This window comes from Gracilinanus agilis, chromosome 3, assembly GCF_016433145.1.
Source record: "Gracilinanus agilis isolate LMUSP501 chromosome 3, AgileGrace, whole genome shotgun sequence".
Taxonomy (NCBI): domain Eukaryota; kingdom Metazoa; phylum Chordata; class Mammalia; order Didelphimorphia; family Didelphidae; genus Gracilinanus; species Gracilinanus agilis.
This window is the reverse complement of record NC_058132.1, coordinates 504,578,778-504,602,888: the sequence shown is the minus strand read 5'-3', so window position 1 is coordinate 504,602,888 and position 24,111 is coordinate 504,578,778. Positions and strand designations below refer to the sequence as shown.

Genomic DNA, 24,111 nt, shown 5'->3' with positions numbered 1-24,111 from the left:
GGAGTTAAGGGGGGCCTCTAGGTGGCACGTTGGATAGAGAAGAGAGCTGGGTCTAGACACAGGAGGTCCTGGGTTCAAATGTAGCCTTAGAGATTTCCTACCTCTATGACCCTGGCAAGTCACTTAATCCCTTTTGTCTAGTCCTTACCAGACTTCTGCCTTGGAACCAATACATAGTATTGACTTAAAGATGGAAGGTAAGGGTTTAAACATTTTAAATTGAAAAAAAAAGTTAATTAAAATTTTTTTAAATTAAAAAAAGTTAAAGAATAGTGTTTGATTTTTATGGACCATAGCTTATTTAAAGTACAAGAATAAATGTTTTTTTGTCTAGGGATACAGTACACCTAATAAGGATGGGAGGAATTTACTTGGCTAAAGATTTGCTGGTCTGATCTCTGTAGGCTTTAAATTGAAAAGGGAGGTTGAGAGATTTGCCAAAGCAGATAATCAAAAAGAACAATAGTAATTTGCAGGAGAAAATGCCCATACAATGGAAAAATAAGAGTTCAGTGGATTTCAGATGTCAGGCTTTGAGCAATGTCTGTAGGCTGTGGACATGCATTTATTAAGCTCTTTAGAAAGTTAAAAGACAGTCCCTGCCCTCAAGGAGGGAGAGAAGGTGTAGATACCTGGGCCTGGCTGCATGTAAAATACATAGGGAATAGATGGAAGGTAATTGGACATGGAGAAAGCAGTAGCAGCTGGTGGGATGGGGAAAGGTCTGTGGTAGAAGTTTGGACTTGAGCTGATCTTAGAAGGAAGCCAGGGAAACGAGGCAAAGGGACGGAGAGGAGAGGTAGGGAACTGTGGGCATTTAGGTCTATTTAGCCAGATTATGGAGAGGTGTAAAGTAGAACAAGACTCAGAAGGCAGGAAGGGGCCAAGGAGGAAGAGTTTTTGGTGTCAAACAGAAGAATTTAGAGGTAATAGAGAGCCACTGGAGTGCATTGAGCAAGGGAGTGTGATAGAGTCAAGACTTAAAATTTGAGAAGAACACACTTTGGAAACTAAGTGGAAAAGAGATAGTGTGGAGACGTTTGAAGCCCGGAAACCAGGTGAGGCGAGAGGTGATGAGTATCTGAAGTAAGTTCTGACTGTGTGAGGGGAGAGAAAAGTATGCATGTGAGCTATATTGTGAAGATAGAAATGGTAAGACTTGGCAGTAGATTAGGCATGCGGGGTGGAGCATCACAGAGGAGTTGAGGATGATGACAGGGTTTTGAGCTTAGATGACTGGGAGGATGATGAAGTTTTCCCTTCTTATAGGTAAGTTAGGAAGCGGAAAAGATTTTGGGGAAAAGATTATAAGTTCTATTTGTTTAAGTTAAGCTCGAGATGGCTATGGGGCATCTAATTTGAGATGTCCAAAAGGTAATTGGTAACATGTTAGTAGCTCAGGAGAAAGATTAGGGCTGGATATATAGACCTGGAAGCCATTTGCAGAAAGATAACAATTGAAGTCATGGGAGCTGATGAAGCTGTCTGGTGAAAGAATATTGAGCGTACTTAGAATGAATAAGTAGTGAGTTAGGAAGAAAGCAAATATCTCATTGCATTGCCAAAAAGCTGATAGGATAAAACAGCTTGTGAGTGGATTGATTTGTAAACAGTGGAAGACTTTATAATGTTCAAAAGGAACAGATGAAATAAAAGGGATAGAATAGCGAATGGTATTACCCATGTACAAACTGGGAGAGGAAATATGATGGAAATTTAATGAATGATTAAAGGAAAGAAAAGAGCTATTGTGATAAAAAAAATCTTAGTGCAAGGGGGGAGAATCTAATGAGGCATATAGGTCTGTAAAAAGAACAAGTACAAGTGAGGATCTGGTTTTCTATCTTGGCTCTGCTTCTAATTATTAGTATGATTGTGGGTTAACCCTTTTGACTTTTAATTTACTCCTCTTTAAAATTGGACAAGGAAAGTTAGGTCAGAGGAGTCATAAAGTCTAGCTTTAAATATCTGTATAATATTCGGGAACATACTTTAGAAATGTGAATTGAATGAAAGTTCCTAATTGGTTAAAACCAGCTCTGCAACAGGGGACAACTTAAATGGTTGACTTCAGCTTCCTAGATATTTGCTGGAAGTCTTTCTTTTAAAAGCAGAGCAGCTGAAAATCAGGTGTAATAGACTAAGCTCTGAATTAACATTCAGAGTACCTGGCTTCAAATTGTGTTTCAAAAATCATATTGGGATCCAAGAGAATTCCAAAGGACTTATGATGAAGAGTGCTATCTACCTCCAGAGAAGGAACGGATGGAGTCTGAATGCAGATCGAAGCATGCTTTTTAAAAAAAACTTTATTTTTCTTGTTTTTTGGGGGAGGGGCGGCTCTTTTCTTTTGCAACATGACTAATATGGAAATATGCTTTGCATGACTCCATAATCTATATCAAATCACTAGCATTTTCAAGGAGGGAAGAAGAGAGAATTTCTAGTAAAAAAAAGCAACCTAATGTTAAAAGTTGTTTTACATCTAATTGGGGGAAAATTTTTAAAAATTATACGAGACAGTAGAATCAGGTTCCAAAGAAATCTTGACAAGCCAGAATAAATATGATGAAATTTAATAGAGAAGAATATAATGTTCTGCATTTGAATATTGCAAAATCAATTTCAGAAATAGAAGATAAAGTAGCTAGAGAGCAATTTTTTTATGCAAAAGTTCACTTTAATGAGCTGAAAACTCAGATTCTACAATGGGATATAGTAGCAAACAAAAACTAAAACAAAAAAAAAAAACCCAACCCAGTCTCAGACTGAATGAAGAGAGAAAATATAATACATAGAATGAAGGAAATGAGTCTCACTGTTCTCTGTCCTTGTCAGCCTACTTTTATGAATACAGTTCTGGGTGCCATGCTTTAGAAAAAGTATTTTAAAATGGAGCATGGAAGCAGTTGGATTGAGTGAATTCAGTGGATTGAGAGCCAGGTCTAGAGATGGGAGGTCCTGAATTCAAATGTGACCTGACACTTCTTAGCTGTGTGACCCTGGGCAAGTCACTGCTCTTCTGCCTTGGAACCAATACACAGTATTGATTCTAAGACAGAAGGTAAGGGTTTAAAAAAAAAAAAAAAGAATTGGCTGCAAATGTTTAATGTAGAGAAGAAAATATTTGGGGGTGGTAACATGGTTCCTGTCATGAAGGACTATTGTAGGGAAGACAGGTTAGAAGCGTTATAGAGGGCAGATAGAAGAACAATGAATCCAAGTAGAGAGATACATTTAGGCTCCCCACTTTTTTAAATAGCCCTTACCTTGTGCAATTGTGGGGTCTGTACATTTTGGACCGGAAAGGACTTTTAAGTGTTTTGCTAAAGGTCACACAGACAATAATTGCAGAGCCAGCATCCAAACTCAAGTCTGGTGACAAGTTTATTACCCAAACATGTAGCCCCCTTTCCATTGCACTTTACTGTCTCCCCATCGATCTGTGGAACAAAGAATATGGAAATTTTAATCCTTCCCCCCCCCCCAAATTGTTCTCTAAAGCAATTTGTTTCTATCTGAGTTTTCAGGACACCACTCTCTCCTGGCTCTCCTCCTCCCTATCTGACTGCTCCTCTGGCTCCTTTGTTGAATCCTCTTATAGATCACACCTTCTTAAGACTAGATGTCCCTCAGAGTTTTTCTGTCCTGCGTCCTGTTCTCCCTCTGTACCACTTCACTTGGTGTTCTCATCAGCCTTCAGGGATTCAGTGACTATCTCTGTGCTGATGATTCCCAAACCTGCCCCTCCTGTCCTAAACTCTGATGATGTCCAACTTCTCTTCTCCATCTGCCTTTCATGCTTTTTAAGTTGAAAGTCCAGCAACAGGTCCACAACAGAACTCCTTATCTTTCCCCAAACCAAACCATCTAGCTGCACTGCTTTGACTACTGACCTCCCCGCCTTAAGTTCCATCCCAAACCCCACATTCTGTACGAAGCCTTCCCGAAGCCCTCTTCATTCCAGAATGTTCTTCTATTAGTTATTGCCTACTGATCCTGTCCATAGCTTGCTTTGTATCTATTTGCATTTTGTCTCCTCCATTAGATTCTAAGCTCTTTGAGGGCAAGAACTGTCTTTTGCTTCTTTTTTTGTATCCCTCAGTGCTTAGCTTAGTGCCTGGCATATAGAAGGTAATAAATGCTTATTTATTGATTGATTGTTCTAGTATGCCGATTGCCTTCCCAACATTATCTATCTATCTTTTGTCACATTTGGCTATTTCCTGGGTTTGAGGTGAGCCTTAAGTATTCTAGATTGTTGTTTGTAGTTACTTTTTTTAGGAAGAGAGGGTTTTAGAAAACTTTCTGTCTCTTCCTGCTGAGTTTTGTTGGTAGTAATACTGAAATGCTAATGATTTTTTGGGGTTTATTTTATGTTCTGCAGATTTGCCAAAGTTGTTATTTGTTTTGATTAGTTTTTTAGTTGACTCTCTAGGATTCCTTAAAGGATTAATCAGATCTTATCTATCTCATTTGTCTCTTCTAATCTCTAACAAGATGCTGTGTACACTGTATAAACATAATTGCTTAATCCTTAAACTATTTGAAATTCATTTTAGTTGGTTAATAAAATTTACATTCTTAAAAAGATAATTTTTCAGTGATATTATTTTGTTATTAATTGTGTTCAGTAAGCTGTAACCTGAATACCAGCATAATAGTAGACTTCTAAAAAAAAAACCTTTTTTTTTTTTTTAAACTTGAGTTGTATGAATTTAAGAAACTTTTTTGCAAAATAGTAACTCTGGTTAGATTCTTTGAAAATCAAATTACTATATTGAATTCTAATACATTAAACTTTCTATTTGTTTAATAAGATTTCATATCCTTTAACTTTGTGGGCTTTTAATGGATATTAAACATGCTTTATTTTCTTTCATAGGCCGGCCTAATTGAAGCAAATGGAGAGCTAAAGGTTTTTATAGACCAAAACCTCAGTCCTGGAAAAGGTAAGAAAAGCCCATTTTGAAAATAATTTTCATGAAAAATTCATTTATTAAATGACCTTTGTACTTTTAAAATAGTTTTATACTTACAGTGATTTAAATTTTTATATTCTAATATGTATTTTATGTAATACTAATTAAATGTCTTTTCTATATATCATTGCTTTACACAATAGGAATACAGATTTTTTTGAAGTTCAGAATTGATCATTGCATGTGTACTATTTTTTGTACTGTTTTAATGATCAGTGGTTCATTTCGGTTTGTACTCCCTGGAAATCCTGCGCCAGAGATCATTGAGCCATCTAATGTGCAGATGGAAGTACTAGTCTTCTCTCCGATAACAGTTTTCACCTAGACCAGGACTCTTGTTTTTGCACCTTGGAATTGTCATTGTCCCAATCAAAATAGGATAGCCTATCACTAGTACATTAATTTTTGGAATTTTCTATTTTTCCCTATTTTTAAGAGCTTAGAGACTCAGTATTGTCATAAACCAATGAAGCTTATAGTCAGGTTTGTTTATAGATCCATCATGATTCTGGAGTTTTGCTAAACGCATTTCTGAAAATTAGTGAAGTTTTGGTGAAGTTCCAATATATATTGGTATAAGGATGCTAAACTCAGGAATCAGGTGAGACTTCAGTTCAAAGTAGGGAAATCATTTAATCTTTTTGAGTTCCTTTGCTCATTTGTAAAATGAGGGTAATGATATTTGTATTGCCTTATTCACCTTCCAAATCCGTATAAATATAATTTTTATAATAAGAGAAATGAGTTTGAAATTGCCTGTTAATAATACTTATCTTACTGATTTCCAATTTACTTGCAAAAAGAACTCACCAGGGCTTTTAGCAGGACAGTTTTGGAGGTACCTCTCCAAAACCAACAGCATAATATGATTTATGAACATTGTTTCATTTAACCTCGCAGTCCTTTGAGAGAGCTGCTACTATGACATTGAAAGAACCCACGACACACACACGTGCCTCTTCTGTGCTGAAAGAATCTGTCATTTCATCAGTCCACATCTGCTGTTGTGAATTTCAACTCTTTTAGACTTTAATCTTTCCTAATTTCTGGCTCTGAAGACAATTATTACCTCTGGTGATAAACCTCTTCCTGCTTATGAGGCTGGTTCTCACATGAATGGCATAGTTTGTGGCTGGGCTTATGTGCAAGATTTTAAATCTTTGCAGCACCTATACTAGAGCTTCCTCTGCCAGACTTTTCCAGATGTTATGAGGCATCTTTGGAGGAACCTTAATGAAGACCTCTTTGCCTTGTGACTACCTTATCTAGATGATTAGACTGTGAGCTCCCTGAGGGCAAGGAATGCCTTTTGCCTTTGTGTCCCTAGCACTTAGCACAGTGCCTGGCACATAGTAGGAGCTATGAATGCTTAATGATATCTTCCTACAATCCCTATAACATAGATGATTTCCAGTTTTTAATCATCTTTTTTTTTTTTTTTAATTTGACAAGTGTGGAGTGAATTCTTAGATTTTTCTCTTTAGTGGAATGTTTTTTTTCCCCATGTGGTTGATACAGTGTATTTTTCTTTGATTTTTACATTAGCTTTCTAAATCACATTTTTGTTGCATATTTGATGTAAATATTTTCCCTCAAATTTTGAACATTTTAAAAGTGTTTTTGATTTTTGAAAAATTTATTGGACCACATTTGTTGAAAACTAGAGTTGAATTGGAGGCAAAAATAACATCACTTTTTTTTCTCAGAATTTAACAATTATCAAGCTAAATGAGCATTTGAATATATGAAATAGAAAGGGCAAAGATAATAGTATGTGAAACTCAATCTCTTATTATGTATAGTGTTCTTTTCCTTTTAAGGCTCATAAATTTAGCTTGTAATTTTCAAAGTGGTCTTGCTTGTCTCTCTTTCCTTTTGGCCTTCCTTCTATTCTCTTCAATTATTCAAATATTCTTCAATGACTATTTCAAAAAAAAAGATGACAACCCTATTTTTAGCTATCCTACTTCCAAATTAAAAGAAAAAACCCCCCAGAAATTCTTGATCAAGCAAGATCTTTTCCTTATTACTTGTTTCCCCCTTTAATTTTAACTACATTAATATTATTTATATAAAAAGTTTAATTTTATATAATAACAATTATTCATTTTATGTTCTTTGATCCCTTTTTTGTTCATGAACTTTTTTCTTATCTATAGTTGTGAAAAGTATTTCTTTGCTTACTTCTCTGTTTATTTATTTTTTTTTAAGCCCTTGTACTTCGGTGTATTGTCTCATAGGTGGAAGAGTGGTAAGGGTGGGCAATGGGGGTCAAGTGACTTGCCCAGGGTCACACAGCTGGGAAGTGGCTGAGGCCGGGTTTGAACCTAGGACCTCCTGTCTCTAGGCATGACTCTCACTCCACTGAGCTACCCAGCTGCCCCCCTATCTGTTTGTTTATGATGTGACTTAAATCTAAGACCTTTTCTTTATCAATTTGAAGCTTATTGTATATATAGTGTATGGTGTGAAGTGTTGCTTAAATTTAATTTCTGCTAGACTGTCTTCCAGTTTTCCCAGTATTTTTTATTCTAAGTCTCTCCTAGTAGTTGAGGTTGTTGAGTTTACAAAATACCATGTTACTTTCTTCCTTTATTTTGTATACCTATTTTATTCTGCTGATTTGAGCTCTCTGTTTATTATGTAGTTTTGGTGATACTGTTTTGCACTTTGAAATCCAGTGCTGTTAAGTAGTTATGTAGATATAGTGACTGTAAGAACCTCTTGTTCCTCCAGATCAGGGGTCTGCAACGTATGGCTTTCTAGCCATATCTGGCTTCACCTCCCCACCGACCAGCCAGTCTGGGCAGAGCCCCAGGATGTGCCCCAGGGGGCCCTTCAGCTGCACCCCCCCCCCATATTCCAGCACCTTCAGCCTCCATCTTCTTCCTTCCCCACGCGTTTTTCACAGCCAAAAAGATTGCCAACTGTTGCTCTAGATAATTTCATTATTTTTTCTGCCTCTTTGGTAGTATGCCAAAACACTGAATGGGTAAAATAATTTAGGCAGTATTGTCATTTTTATTCTCTTGGCCCAGTTTGTCCATGAACAATTAATATTTCTCTAGAGGCAACAAGGAGTCGGGAAGACCTGAATTCAAATACATATTCAGACACTTAGTAGCTACGTGACCCTGCAAAAGTCGCACAGCTTCTGTTTGCCTCAGTTTCCTCAGTGGTTAAATGGGGATAATAATGGCATATCTGTCTCAGAGTTGTTATGAGGATATAATGAGATGATATTTCTAAGGCACTTAGTGTAATGCTTGGCCCATACTTGTCATTTTAACAAATGCTTATTCCTGTCTCCCTTTCCAGCCATTTAAGCATGCTTTATTTTTACAAAGAGCTATTTGTAGTTGTATTCTTGTAGTTCTAGCATGTTTGGTAGGTGGATTCTCAAACATTTTGTAAATTCTGTTTTTATTGCTATTTTCTATTTTTTTCTTCCTGGGTTTTGTTGGTGATATACAAAAATGTTTATACCATAAATTTATTAGCTTTTACGTGTACATAATGTGACATGTCTATTTTGTATGTAATATTTTTATATTTGAAAGATTTTCATAAGAATATTCTCTACTAAAATTAAAAAATTTTAAATGAACCCAAGACATTGCATGATGGGGTGGATATAAAATACTTTTTGAAATCAGAAAATTTTCATTAAATTCCCCATTTTGTATTTACTTTCACTTTTACCTTAGGCTAATCTCTTAATATGTCTGGGCCTCAGATAATCTAGAAAATTCTTGTCCTAGATATTACATCACAAGTTTGTTGTAAAGATCACCAAGTGAGATAAGCATGTGAAAGAACATGCCAACTTTATGGTGCTATATGGATGCCACGAAATGGCATTACAGTTTGTTTAGTAACAAAGCCCTAGAGAGTTGCCTCACATTGCCTCAGCCTAAGAGAAGGTAGTTTCCAAGGCTTGATTTGAACCTAGGTTTTCCCAACTGTGGGTCCAGGATTCCATCCATTTATGACCCTCATTTCATGAACAATACTGATAATAAACTGGTAATTTTCTTTTCCCCCCAATATATCTTTATTTTGTTAAATATTTTCCAATTACATGTAAAACCCTTTTTAAAACATTAATTTCTAAAAATTGAGTCCCAGATTTTCTCCCCTTTTCCCACTCCCCTTCTCTAGAAGGCAAGCAATTTGATATCAATTATACATATGAAGTCATCTATATAAGCTATGTTGAAAAAGCAGACTAAAAAAAAAAGAAACTGCTTACTCTGTGTTCAGAGATAAATCGTGAATTTTCAAAAACTTTTTTGTTAAGACTTAGGATAAGAGAAGTTGGGTTAGAGGTGAGCTGGGCAGTTCTCAGGAAAATTTATCTTTTTAAAAAATTTTTTTTCCATGGTTCCACAATTCATGTTTTCTCCCTCCCCTCCCAGAGTTGATGAGCAATTCCACTGGGTTATACATGTATATTGTCACTCAAACCCATAGGACATAATTTATCTTAAGTATTTATTGTATATCTTGTGTGACATTCTTGAACTGAGCATTATTTTTTGTTTTGCTATGGACTGATGGTACTCTCTTTGAATCTACATTTGCAGTCACTATTAATTAGCTACCTGATGACTATAAATCCCATGGAAGTCTAGGAGAGGCTGTTCTAATTCAGAAATGAACCATACTTTAAAAATTTTTTAAGTTTTTATGTCACCTTAATCTCTGAGTTATATGCATGTCTTCTCTGTCCTTGCTAGTGAGCCATTGTTTGAGACAGAATAAAAAAGAAATGGGGAAATAGTTTCAACAGATATCTCATCTTTTTCTGTGTGTGTGTGTGTGTGTGTGTGTGTGTGTGTGTATAAAACAGTAGATACTTAATTTAAAATAAATTTATTGTTTTTATCATGTTACTAGTGATTATTTTTGATCCTCTATGCCCTTCCAGATTCTAAAAATATCCTACTGTTTTGCAGTTTAATAAGTGACATATGAATATTCCTCCTTGATAACAATTGGGTTAACATTCTGGAGAGGAATTTGGAACTGTTCAAAAGATCCTAAAACTATAACCTTTGATCCAATAATGCCATGACTAGATCTGTATTCCAAAGAGATTTAGAAAAAAAAAAAAAGGAAAAGCCCTCTTTGTAGAAAAATATTTATAGCAGTTCTTCTTGTGGTGGCCAAGAATTGGACATTGAGAGGTTATCCATCCATTGGGCAATGGCTGAACAAGTTATGGTATGTGATAGTGAGGGAATACGAAATGACAAGCAAGAGGATTTCAGAAAATCTGAAAAGACTTCCCTGAATGGATGCAGAGTGAAGTGGGCAGAACCAGAACATTGCAAACAATGACGGCAGGATTTCTTGAGGAGTAGCTGGGAATGACCACGTTATTCTGAGCAGTGCAGGTATCTAGGACCATCCCAGAGACTTGAGAGGGAATGGATGGTGTCTGACCACAGGTTGAAACACACCATAGTGTTTTTTCTTTCTTCTCTCTTTTTTTTTTTTTTTTTTTGTTTTCCATTTGAGAACTCTTCCACAAAATGACTACTATGGAAAAATGTTTTATGTAAAACATGTAAAATCTGCATCAGATGGCTTGCCTTTTCCAGGAGGGAAGAGGGCAGGGAGAGAGAGAATTTGGAACTCACAACTTAAAAAAAAAAGAATATTATAAAAAATTGTTTTTTCACGTAATGGGGGGGTATGTTATTAAATTATTTTGTAATGAAAAATATATACAACTTGAGTTGTAGCATTCCGACCCTTATTTCCTATCAAACCTATAAATTCCGGCCACTCTGACCCAAGAATATGCTAGACTCCGTAAAACTCCTTCCTTTTTCATTATCCCATTCCTCGTTCTTGAAACATTCTCCCTCTGGTTTAACACCAGTGCTGCCATATTTATAGCCTTCCTTCCCTTATGTTAATCTTCCAAGATCCTCTCCCTCTTACACACATATTACTTTAGTGCTGGACCTGGAGTTTGGAAGACCCGAGGTCAAATTCAGCCTCACATACTTACCAGCTGTGTTACATCTCTTTGCCTCAGTTTCTTTGCCTGTAAAATGGGAATAATAATAGCATTTACCTCTTGGGTAAGTGAAGATCAAATGAGATAATAATGTAAAAGTACTTTGTACCATGCTTTGCACATAGTAAGTTCGAACTTATTACAACATTATTTTTTTATTATATCTGTATTAGTGACTTATTACTTTTTGACTGTAAGCCTCCTGATAGCAAAGTTGTTCAGTCATTTTTTAGTTGTGTCTGACTCTTCATGACAAAGATACTGGAGTGGTTTGCCATTTCCTTCTTCACTTTGTTTTACAGATAAGGAAACTGAGGCAAGCAGGAGGAAGTGACTTGCCCAGGGTCACCCAGACAGTAAATAGCTGAGGCCAGATTTGAACTGAGTCTGTTTGATGCCAGGGCTGGCGCTTTGTCCACTGGGCCATCTGTCTGTCCCCTGGTTAGAAAAGGCGGTGCCTCATTAATTTCTTGAATTCATCTTCTACCATAGTCCTTTGTACACAGGTGTTGGCACTTGAATGTTTGTTTTCTTTGTGTGTGTTCCAAAACTTAATTTTTTGCTTGTGTTTTTCTTATTGTTAGTGAGATTGAACTTCTTTTGAAATGATTCTTTGTATTGTGGTTGTAGTATAGATCTTTTGATATTCAGCTTTTCCTAAGGTGATGCTCTAGAATAGCGAATTAGTTTTTAAAATAAATTTTTGATGATTTAAAAAAACTTTTCCCCATGGTTACATGATTCTTGTTGTCTCCCTCTCCACTTTCCTCCCCCCTCCCAGAGTCGAAAGCACTTCCACTGGATTATACATATATTATCACTTTAGATGATTTTTAAAAAAGTACATGTCTTTTTAAAAATTTGTTTTGGGGGAATTTTTTTCTACAGTAAAATTTATGCTCATAATTGGACTTATTTACCTTGTTATCAATAACTTTTCATTTATTTAATGGGTGCAATGTAAATAAATGCATCATTCCATTTTCTTTTATCTTTATTATAGATATTTAAAAAATATTTAATTCTCTAGTCTGCCTGGAACTTATTGTGGTATGTGTTGAGAAATAGACCTATTTCTCCTCCATATATTACTCCTTGGCTTTCCCAGTGACATTTAAATAATTATTTTCTTGGTTTTTACTTGCCATTTTTAAATCAGAGAATTCATTTGTGTGTATCTGTATATACACAATAGATATATAAACTTATGATCTTTATTCTATTGAAATTTGTTTTTCTATTTTTGCTCAGTATTGTATAATGTTGATTGTGACTTCTTTATAACTAATGTTCCAAAGTCTGGGAGAGCATATCTCATGTGAACAGCTAATCCTTGTACATGTAATTAAGATCATAGGATTTACAGATGGAAGCAATCTTAACGATTACCTAGTACAACCCCTTCATTTTAACAAATGAAGAAATCAAATCCTAGGCAAATGAAGGGACTTCTTTTAGGTTGGATAGCAGCAGATCTAGTATTTGAACCCAGATCTTCAGACTTGTACTTTGAGCTTTAAAAAAAAAAAAACTAACCAACCAACCCATCAAAAAACAAAAAAACACACCAAAAACCTACCCCCCTAAACCATGTTCATAAAGAGACTAATTTTTACTGGTTCAATGCTTCTTGAACTCTTAACTTTGAACATTTAATCTCTCTCTGATTATTTAATCCTTTTAAAAATTTCTCCCACTGTAATTTTGTAGTTATCTTTTTAAGATCCTAGGATTTAGGACCAGAAGGGATCTTAGAGATCATTAAGTCCAACTCCTTCATTTTATAGATAAGGAAAACAAAGGCTTAGAGCAATTTGCTCAAAAGTGAACAGTTTATTAACTGATAGTTAATATTTTTGTTGTTACATATTTGTTCAAACACTGGCTATAGAGCCTTAGACAAGCCTTCTTGTTTTAGGGTCTTTCCTATGTTTGCTTTACTGAGGTTTACAACTTCTCAAAATACCTATTCCTCTTTGGGATAGCGTTTATTGTTATAGGAAGTCTTTCCTTACATCAACCCTAAATTTGTCCTTTTGGGACTTCCACCTATTGTTGCTAGTTTGGCTCTCCAGGGCTAAACAGGGTAAACTTAATCTGTCTTGCAGATGATAGCTCTTCAGATACATCTCTCTTTAAAAGATCCATCCCTTCGGAAGACATGTCCCCCTGAGCCTTTCCTTCTTGAGGGGAAACATCCCTTGTTCATTTAATTGCTGCCCTTTACCATCCTGGCTAATTGCCTTCCCCTATAGTAGTTTATCAGTGTCCTTCCTGAACTGAGGTGCAGAACCGAAGAGCTAGGAGTGGAACAGGCGTATTTCTTCTTGATTTCTGGATTCTGATTCCTCCTCTCTGTCATTGTCTTGGTTGTCATGTCACCCTGTAGACTTGGTTAGAGTGTGACTGAATAAGATCATGGATCCACTGAAATACTGAGCCATGCACTAACTCTTTTTCTGTTGCTTGTCTAAGACCATTTCTGGGTCCCACCATTGGGATGAGACCCATAGAGATCTTTTTTCATAGTTGTCTTTGGCTATCAGGAAGGATGTTAGAAACTTTCATATTATCCTTCCTACAGTTGTAGTTGTTACAACTATTTTCAGTCATGTACGGGTATTTTTTTCCCCTTTTGAACATGCTTTAATTTTAAGTTTTCTAGAAGCAACATGTGATGGAAGAAGTACGTTATCTTTGGAGTCAAATGATCTGGTTCAACTCTTGCTGCTAACTTTTGTTGTTCATTGTTTTTCAATTTTCTCCGATGCTTTGTGACCCCAATTGGGGTGGTTTGGCATTTCCCTCATTTTACACATGAGAAAACTGTGGCATACAAGGTTAAGTGATTTGCCCAAGATCAAACAATACAGATTTCGCCTCAGGCAAAGGACTCTTCTGTCTTCTGTGCCACCTTGCCACCCCCTCTAACTCTTAGAACCAGTCTAAGGCTTTTAAGGTTGCTTAAATTCTGTGGATTTCATTTTCCTTATCTGAAAAACAAGGGGATTAGATCAACTTGGTGATCTCCTGAGGTCTCCAAGCACTTCCAACTCTGGATCTTTGATCCATTATCTCTGAGGGTAAAGAGAAATTAGACTGTATTCACTGGGGATAAGGACTGTGGTGGCTTTCCTTTTCTTTGTTGTCTTATTCTGCCCTGCCCAATGTGTCCAAGCTAATCGGTAGCTTTGGTTTGCTCCCATGTATAGAACTAAATATCTTAAACATAAGTTGCCTTCAGAAGTTTCCAGTTATCTGGATGGAGATGAGATAAACCCTAAAAGTTATTAAAAAGTAAGAAAATCCCCAAGGTATGAACCTGACCCTTTGTTTTAGAGGAGAGGCTCTGATAAAAGAGTTATATTATTAGTGTTTGCTCTTTTAAAAAAATTATGAATGTGAATTATATTTTATTGAGATCTTTTAACATCTAGTGAGATGATCATGTTCTTTTTTCTTGTTGATATTGTTTCCCTTGAATTCCTCATATAAACTTTATTTGGTCAGCATCAACAGTATTTTAAAATAGGTCACTGTATTGTATTTGATATTATTTTCTCAAGATCTTAAAATTAAGCATTTCCTTAAACTTAAAATTTTCTTTAAATACATACCATGATATTCATTCATGATATCAGGCTGTAATTTTTTCTTTTTTAATGAAGTCTTTATCAGGCTTTACAATCAATAGCATATGAGCTAATAAATGAACAAACCCTTATTAAACACCACTATCTGTCCATATTTGCCTGATAAGAAAAATTGGGTAGCCTCCCATTCTTCTTTAAATGTAGAGAGCATTAGTGTAGTACATTCAGTAGACTGAGGCCACAAGATAGAGCTAGGTAGAGCCCTGGGCCCGAGGTCAGGAAGACCCAAGTTCAAATATGGCCCCAGACATTTGCCAGCTGTGTGACTTTTGAAGAAGTCATTTAACCTTTTTTGCCTCAGTTTTCTTATCTGTCAAATGAGCTGGAGAAGGAAATGGCAAATGACTCCAATATCTTTGCTAAGAAAACCTCAAACAGGACCATGAAAATTCTGATACATAAACCCTAGATTTCATATCTTCCTACCTTTTCCCTCATATTGCTGGATTCTTGCTTTCTGCTTTTTCTCCACCTTGATCTTTAAATCCCTCCAATCTACTGATTTTTTTCCAGGATGTGTACCAGTATTCCTGTCTCGACCATCCTTAAAAATTCTCTACTAGTTGGGGTAGCTAGGTGGCTCAGTGGATGGAGAGAGCCAGATGGGAGGACTTGGGTTCAAATTTGACTTCAAGGCACTTTCTAGCAGTGTGACCCCTGGGCAAGTTATTTAACTCCCATTGCCTAACCCTTACCACTCTTCTGCCTTGGAACCAATACATAGTCCCAATTCCAAGATAGATGTAAGGGTTTAAAAAAATCCTCACTAGTTTCTTACACCTCTTGTCTCTTTCTGAGCCAAACACCCTTAAAAAGCTGTCTTCATTTTGCTCCAATTGCTCCATTCTCTCTTCTCCTCAACCTTCTAGTCCTTTTCTCCTGCCATTCTTGGCATCCCTCTGTGTGGATAATAGCAGTGTGACCCCGGGCAAACTTTTCTGTGCCTCGGTTTCTCCTCATGAAAATGAAAGTAATAATGGCACCTACCTCACTGTATATATTTGTGAATAACAAGGAAGACAGCATGTAAAGGACTTGGCAAAAATTAAAGCACTATGTTAATACTACAATGATAATAGTAATTATTATTTCCTCTCATTCATCTTCTAGGATAATTCCTGTTACCAAGGCTTTTTGACCATGAATGTAATTTTGCTTTAGTAACCTTCTGACTGAGCTTTCTAAATCCACCAATTCAGTGAGCTATTAGTGCACACCTACTAATTTCCAGGCACCACCCTAAGTCCCTGTTTTCATCATCAACTTATCTCAGCCTCCTTATTCTCCTTCCTTTTTCTTCCTCAAATGCCCCCTTTTCTCTTTTCCTTTTAATGTGGAAAATAAAACTGCATTTTATTTGCAGTTTGTTGTATTTATTAAATAAAGCTTTAGATCCCTGCTCTTTTAATTTTAAGAGTAAATGAATTGACTGAGGTATCGCCCCACACACAGTAGATTGACTAAATTGACAAGAAAAGAAAATGCCTGATGCTGGAGGGACTGTGAGAAAACAGGTACATTAATGCACTGTCAATGGAGCTGTGAACTGGTCCAGTCATTCTGGAAAATAATTTGGAACTATGCCCAAAAAAGCTCTTAGACTGTGTATATATACCCTCTAACCCAGTAATACCATTACTAGATCTGCACTCCAAAAGAAATCAAAGAAAGATGAAAAGAACCCATATGTATAGAAATATTTATAGCAGGTCTTTTCATGGCAAAGAAACTGGAGAGGGGGAAATATAGAGACAAAACAAAAATGTTCTCTGCCCTTATGGAGCTTCTGTTCCACCAACGGGGAAATATAGCAAGTAATTCTTTGCTTCTTTGAATTCTTTTTGTGGTTTTTTTTATTATTATTCATTGTTTCGTCACTTATGAAATAATATTCTTTTGCATTCTTGTACAACAGCCTGGTTAGGGAAATCTTTCCAAACCAAAAGGCTGCTAATAAAGATCTTGGGATTTTTTTTTTTTTTTTTTTTTTTTTTTGGGTCTTGGACATGTGTGTGTGTTCTTTATCTCATTGTCCTTGATAAGCTAGAGAATACAAAGATTTTCTTCTAGCCTTTTTGCTTTCTCTTTCAGCACGAAGAACAACTTTCATTTTCCTACACCTCTTAAAAACTTTTTTATTAGTATTGGTTTTTATATTGCCTTCATTTCCCAGCCTGTCATTCCTCCTCACCATGAGAAGCAATCCCTCATAAAAAGGAATAAAAAAAGAAAGAGAAAAAAGAAGCAATTCTGTAAAACCAGCCTACACATCAATCAAGTCTGACAGTATATGCTGTTCTGCCTTTATAGTCCCCCACCTCTGCAAGAGATGGGAGGGGGCGTTGCTTTCTCATTCTTCTGGGCTTGGCTCTTAGATCATTATTATCACATAATGTCTTTGCTTTCCTTTCTCTTTACATTGTTGTAGTAATTTTGCTCCCTTTAACATTGCACATAGGTCTTCTTACCTATCAATATATCTTCTCAAACCTTCCTTTGTTCCTCATATTTATCATTTTTTAAACTGTGTAGAATGTCCCATTACATTCATGGGCCACAATTTATTTAGCCATTCCCTAATTGAGCTATTAATCTACTTTATTTCCTGCTTTTTTTGTAGTACAAAAAGTGCTGCTAAAAATATTTTGGTATATCTGGGGCCTTTTGACCCCATGCCTAGCAGTCGAGTGCCTGAGACAAAGGGCATTGGATACCTTGGACCCTTTTTTTAGCTTATCATGCCCAGTAGAGAGAGGGCTGGTCTCAAAGCCAGAAAGACTCGAGTTCAAATTCTGCCTGTGACCCATGGTAAATGTTTGACCTTGGCCAGGTTACTTATTAACCTCTCAGTGAGGCAGGCACTTTCTCAGTCTATAAGTAGCAGAGAAAGTGTCCATCTGCATTTGTAAACTGTTTCCCAACCTGTGAATGCCATACCTTATTCCTTTCTCAGCACCATTAACCCCACCATGTTAGGCATGTTAGGATCAATTTTTACTCCTCCGGTGGCTGACCAGCCTCATTTCTGCTGTTCCAGAAATTTTAGAGACATAATCAGTCGACATTGCCCTTGCTATTGGAAGGAGTGTATTCATCGACACCTGGAAGGCTGCCCTCACCACCACTGTATTCTTTTAAACCAAAATGAACCCTATGGCCACCAGCTCCCATAGGGATAGTCGCCCTTTGTCAGAATGTAAGCATTTTGAAGGCAGGAACTGATAATATTTTTTTTCCAAACTAGAGGGTTACAAACTAAATCATCTTTTATTCCCATTACTTAATATAGTTCTTGATAAGAAGGAAGTATATAATAAGATACATTTTCATTCATTTGTAATTCCAACTTGATGTTTATATTCTTTGGACCAATTCTCAGCTCTAATGATCATGAATTAATATTATATACTCTTCTGGAATCCTTCCAGGATTCATTATTTTCATTTTGAAAGTTGTTGCTAATTTTAATTTTCTGGGTGTAAGATATCAGAGTGTTGATTTGCATTTTTTCTCTTATTAGTTATTTGGAGTGATATTTTATGAGATTGTTTTTATATCTTTCAATTGCTTGTCCACATGGTAATAGCTTTTGGTATTAAATATTTGTGCTAGTTCCTTATATATATTTTGAAAAATTAGACCCTTCCATTTTACATTTTATTTATTTACATGTATATTTATGTTTTAGGCACAGATCCCACCATTGTGGGGTTCCTCCTCCCCCTCCAGTAAGCTTATCCTTCTTGTCATTATTCAGTTGATTTTTGTTGATAAAAAGCTTTTAAGTGATCTTTAATTGATATTATTATTTTCTTAAGTGATTGCATCTATCTTTTGTTTAGTTAATAACTCACCTTTTTATCCATAACTGAGATGTACTCAATTTGGTTGTTTTCAACATTAAAAACATTTTTTTTTAATGCTGTGATCTTTGATATTCAGGTTGCATTTTCATTTTGACCTTATTGTGGTATGTGATATAGTATGTAGACCTAAACTTACTTTCTATTAAACTGCATTTGCAGTTTTCCCAGAAGTTCCTGTTAAGCCCCTAAAGAGTTCATATTGGGTACTTAAATGCTTATTGATGGATTGGTCTCTAGGTTATTAGAATCTTCTCCCATACTTGCTGAAGCTGAGATCATATAATTAGAATCAAAAGGGGGCTGTAGTCATCAAATCCAGGCCATTCCTCCCCAAATCCATTTTAGAGCATACCTAATGGTCACCTCTGGAGCAGAATAACCTACCAGGCAATATATACCCTTTTACATTTTTCACAGTACTAATTAGGAATCCTAAATCTACCTCCTTGCAATTTCTATCACTGCTCTAAAGGAAGGCGTTGGCAGAACTTTGGGCCTCTACCTTCTGTAGCTATCCAGGGAGAGGAGGCGGAAGGAAGTGGCATTCCAAGGCTTGAGTTAGCATCGTGGTGATGAGCTTAACCTGGGAGGGCCATCTTGTTGTCTGGAGTCGAAACCAGGCAGGGCAGCAGAGAGTCTTCTCCAAGTCCATCTTCACTTCTTCATTATCAGACATTTCTCTCATTTATTTATTTAATTTCTCAGTGTCTGGTAGGTGCAGGACTCTGTGATGATTTGAGATGGATATTCAGGTGAGATATAGTCCCCTCCTTCATAGGAGTGAGAGGCCGGGTGACTGATTCACATAACTTTTAATTAAAGGGTTATAAATCAGAGTTATAAATCAAACTGCTGCCTTAGAACTGCCAGGGAAGTCGCTTGTAAGCTTTCTGAAGACAGGGACCACTTTTTTATTTTGTCTTATCCCCAGAGCAGTGCTGTACACAGTTTAATACATTTTTTATTAGCTCAGGTTGGTTTGGCCAGGAGAGCTGACTTTTCCCTTTTTTAAGCAGTGGTTCTGGCAAATCAAGGGAATTCTGTAGATGGAGTTCACCTAGATTATAACAAAGCACTTGAAACTCATTTTCACAGCAGAGAAGTGGACAAGTTCACTTTTATGACATTATGGTATATTTGAGCTGATAATAAAGCTGCTGGATTTGGAATTGCTTCAGTGACTGAACCCTAGGAGTTACAGATTCCAAAGTCATCTTAGGAAGTGTACAATAGGGTGCCTCAGGTTCCTGGGCTATTGGGTGGTGGAATACTTTTATTAGTCACTTGGATAAAGAAATAGATGATATACTTATTGGATAATATACAAAGGGCCCAAAGCTGGAAGAGATAGCTAGCATACTGAATGAAAATCAGAATCCATAAAGGAAACCCAGGGTGGAGAGTACTGGACTTTGAAACAGGAAGACCTCAGTTCAAATAGAACCTTTGGCATTTTATTATTTGTCTGTAAAGAAGTCTGAAGCATCCCCTCATTTCTCTCCAGCCACACTTATTTTGGATGTCCTTGGCTTCTCCACCATGCTCCCAGTGAACTTGGCATTTTATCATTTGGGAATCAGCTGTTTTACAAACATCCCAAGACCCTCTGCCCCTCTGATGGCTGGAGCAGTAAACCATTCCATTTAAGGACCTTTCCTTTCCTTCTAGCCTTCATTCATTTTTGAATTTCTTTGGCTTCTCTGGCAGCATTCCTTCTGGCTTCTTTACCCGTTAGGGCTATTTCTCTCTCCTCCACAACCCCTCTCCCTAAACTAACTTTGTATGGATTGTCTTCCTCCAATTGATTCAAGTTGCTTGAGGACAATGACTTTCTTTTTCTTATACTTATCCCTAGTGCTTAGCACTGCTCAACATAGTAGGCTCTTAATAAATAAATGTTTATTGAACTCTAAATAATAATTATTTTGGGCAGCTAGGTAGTGCAGTAGATTGAATGCCAGTCGTGGAGTCAGGAAGACTCATTCCTGAGTTCAGAGCTGGTCTCAGACACTTATTAAGTGACCCTATTTGCCTCAGTTTCCTCATCTGAATAATGAGCTGGAGAAGAAAAGGGCAAACTACTCTAGTATTTCTGCCAAGAAAATCCCAAATGGGGTCACAAAAGATCAGATACGACTGAACAGTATAATAATTTTATTAACTTGTTTTGGCTAGGGTTGTTGTTTTACAAAAATTAGGTAACATAAGTAAAATGCTTTGTAAGACTTGAAATAGATAATATGATTTTCGTAAAAATAAAACAAATAATAGTATCTTAATCCTGGCATTCCTGCTTACCTAGTTGTAAAAATAGTTCAGAAATGTTATCATCCATTTCCCTTAAGATCCCCCTTGTAAGGAAAAGAGGATTTTTTTTTAAAATTCAGACATTTTATTTTCCCAGTTACTTGTAATAATTTGCAACACACATTTTCCAGTGTCCCTTCCTCCCTTCCCTTCACCCATTTGGAGATGGTAAGCAATCTGATCTGGGCCATCCATGCATGATCATGCAAGACACACTTCTGTATTGGTCATTGTTCTTAGAGCACCCTCATATAAAACCAAAACCCCAAAATAAAACCATCAATACACTGATATGAAATATAGTATGCTTTGATCTGCATCCATCCAACTCCCAACAGAGCTTTCTCTGGATGTGGATAGTATTCCCTGTCATAAATCCTTCAGAATTGTTCCAGATCATTGCAAGGAATGTTTTTTTAAACTTTATTCAATTAATAAACAAGCTTTAAAATAGTTACCATTTGCAAAATTCAACTATTAGTGTTAGTTATTAGACAAGGTAAAGAATGGCAGTTTTAGTTTGAAAGATACAACTTATTAATGTTGATATTCGCCTTAACTACCATATATTTAGTAACATTTATTTTGGGAATTTGCATTTATAGTTTAAATTATGCTTTAAAAAAGCTTAGCATCTCCTCCCAAATAAATGGCAGTCATCACTAGTATACTTATATATTCCAACCCATTGTTGAGAATAAGAAAAATCATAGAAATATTTCATTCAAAATCAACTCTTTACCTTTTTAATACATACGAATCTATATGTTTATTCCACTTAGTTACCTAATTAATGATCTGTTTTCATCTGAAAGCAAAGATGTAAACTTTGATGACTGTTCTTCATCAAAACTCAGTAAACTTTTTTAGTGTAATTGCTGCTCATTTTTTAAAACATTGAATGCTAACTTGCTTTGAAAAACGCTTGTGAGCAAAAAAACCAAAACCACACCAAAAAAGCCTCATAAAAGCTAGAGTCTATTTTAATGTGTGATTTTTTTCTTTGGTACAAAATTTAGATTTGCATCATTAACTTATCCATTTCTTCCTTCTTCCTAGGTGGTCTATGGCATATTATGATTATGATGTCAGTTTTCCCCTTCTCTTATTATCATCTATAAACTTTCATTGAGTGTGGCTCATTGATACACCGTCTGACTCTGTTATTCCTTTTATCTGCTTCCATTGTCATATTTTCTTCATGAGATCAAAATCCTACCTAGACTCTTCTGCTTGCGAGGTCACATTTATTCACCAACTTGTGTTGCAGTGTCTTGTTTGTTATTTAAAAATGACCCATTCTTGCCTGTTTTGAGGATGGACCTCCCAAGTCTCAAGTGCCATTTCTGCCCCCTTCCCTATTATTGCATCCTCTGAATTTCCAGACACACTCCTCCTTCCCCTTGCTTTTTTTTTTTTTTCCTGTCTTCATATTTCCTTTAATATTTGAATCTGTGCAATTTTCCCTGGTGCTTTCCTTCTTGGTTTTTAAAGGACTCATGCTAAGCTTAGCAAAGCTGCGACCGTCATTCGATCCACATTTCCAGATACCTGCTAGATCTCTCTACCCGAAAGCCCTATTATTCCCTCCAGTGTGTCTCTATATAAACTTCTCATAGTTTGGCTTCTCTTTTGTGTTTGCCATTCCTGCCACCCTATTTCAGACATACATTGTTTCATGGGTTATTACAATTCTCTGTTTTCCCAGCTTTCATTTTCTTTCTTCTTTAAGGCACCATATGTATTGTCAGATCAGTCTTCAGAAAACACCGCTTTCATCATTGCCACTCTCAGAAATCTTTTGTAGCTCCCCACAACTTCCAGGAATGTATTTAGGTAAAGAAGAAGTAATTTTGGACTGGGGTGGGGGTGGGGGAGGACCTGGGTTCAAATCTCAGCCATGTAATGTACTGCCTCTACCATGTTATCTCATTTAAAATGAAGGGGATTAGACTAAATGACCTGGAACCTCTTTCTGCTCAGAATCTAGGATTCTGTGACACTTGGCGTGATACTCAGGGCCCTCTCTAGGCTACCACTAGCCTATCTTTCCAGTTTTATCTCACTAGTCTTTGATAGCCTTCTATTCTGGGAAAAAAGGAATTTCATTGTCCTCTAAACATGGTTTGTGCTATCCCGTCTGAATCCTTCCATGGGCTGTATCCTTTCTCTTGCAATGCCTTCCTTATACCTTTCTGTCCTTTCAGATTCTGACCCATCCAAAATCTTGCCTGGGGTGTTTTCCCTGATTATCACCTAGAAAGTAATAATCTTTGAAAAAGTGAAAAATGGAGGCAGCTAGGTAACACAGCAGAAAGAGCGCCCAGCCTAGAGGTTGGGAGGCCCTGGGTTCAAACCCGGCCCCAGACATTTCCTAGTTGTTTGACCCTGGGCAAGTCCCTTAACTCCAGTTTCTGCTCTTCCTCCTAGAACTGATCCTGAGAAAGGAGGTAAGGGTCTTTAAAAGAGTGAAAAAATGAATGGATAAATAATACTGTTGGGGACTTTGAGAGGCTGACTGAAAAATGATCGTATTTGATGTTAAAAGTAATTAAAATGTAAATAGTTGCTAAATTAAGTTTAATTAGTTGTATTAATAAGTTCAGTATTAAATTTTTAATAAAAGTCAATAAAAACAAGTAATCTCTCCCTTCTTGGAACTCTTTTTTTCCATCTGTACTATTGAACACGTCATTTAGATTTTTGTTGCATTACTTTTATATACATTATCACTGCCTACATTGTGAAAACTTGTAGAGAATGTACATTGTGTTGTAGTTCCTTAAGAGTCATTGCTTTAAACTATGGAAGTAGAAATGCAAAAGCAAAACATATGACATCACTCATCACGTGTGTGTGTGTGTATGGTGAGAGAGAGAGAGAGAGAGAGAGATTTGGGATTTAGACTTTAAAAAATTCACTCTATAGCAAAAACAAATAATATGGAAGTAGATATGAAGTGATAACATTTGTACAGCCCAGTGGAATTGCTTGTTGGCTCTGGGAGGGGGGGAAGAAAAAGGGGAGAGAGAAAATGAATCATGGAAACATGGAAAAATATATTTTAAAAAAGAGTCATAGCTTTACATAAAAATTGGTATTGGTTGTTCAATTAGCTTATTATATACTTCTAAAATTCTGTTTCTGCCTAAAATAGCTTTGGGGTTTTCAACATTGCTTCTTCTGTGTTCCACACATTAGAACCTATTTTATTATCTTTCTTCTTTTCTTTCCACTCCAGTGTTATTCCTAACAGATTTGGATCTGAAAAA

The 24,111-nt window shown here is 36.3% G+C and overlaps 1 protein-coding gene across 2 annotated transcripts in view; it reads left to right on the top strand.

Annotated features, from left to right (window-relative positions):
* Positions 1-24,111, top strand: part of TFDP1 (transcription factor Dp-1) — a 118,736-nt gene that overhangs the window by 51,598 nt on the left and 43,027 nt on the right. For both annotated transcript variants that reach the window (XM_044670501.1, XM_044670500.1), the window contains exon 2: positions 4,886-4,952. In XM_044670501.1, the coding sequence (XP_044526436.1) occupies positions 4,886-4,952 (67 nt within the window). The remainder of the gene's footprint in view (positions 1-4,885; positions 4,953-24,111) is intronic.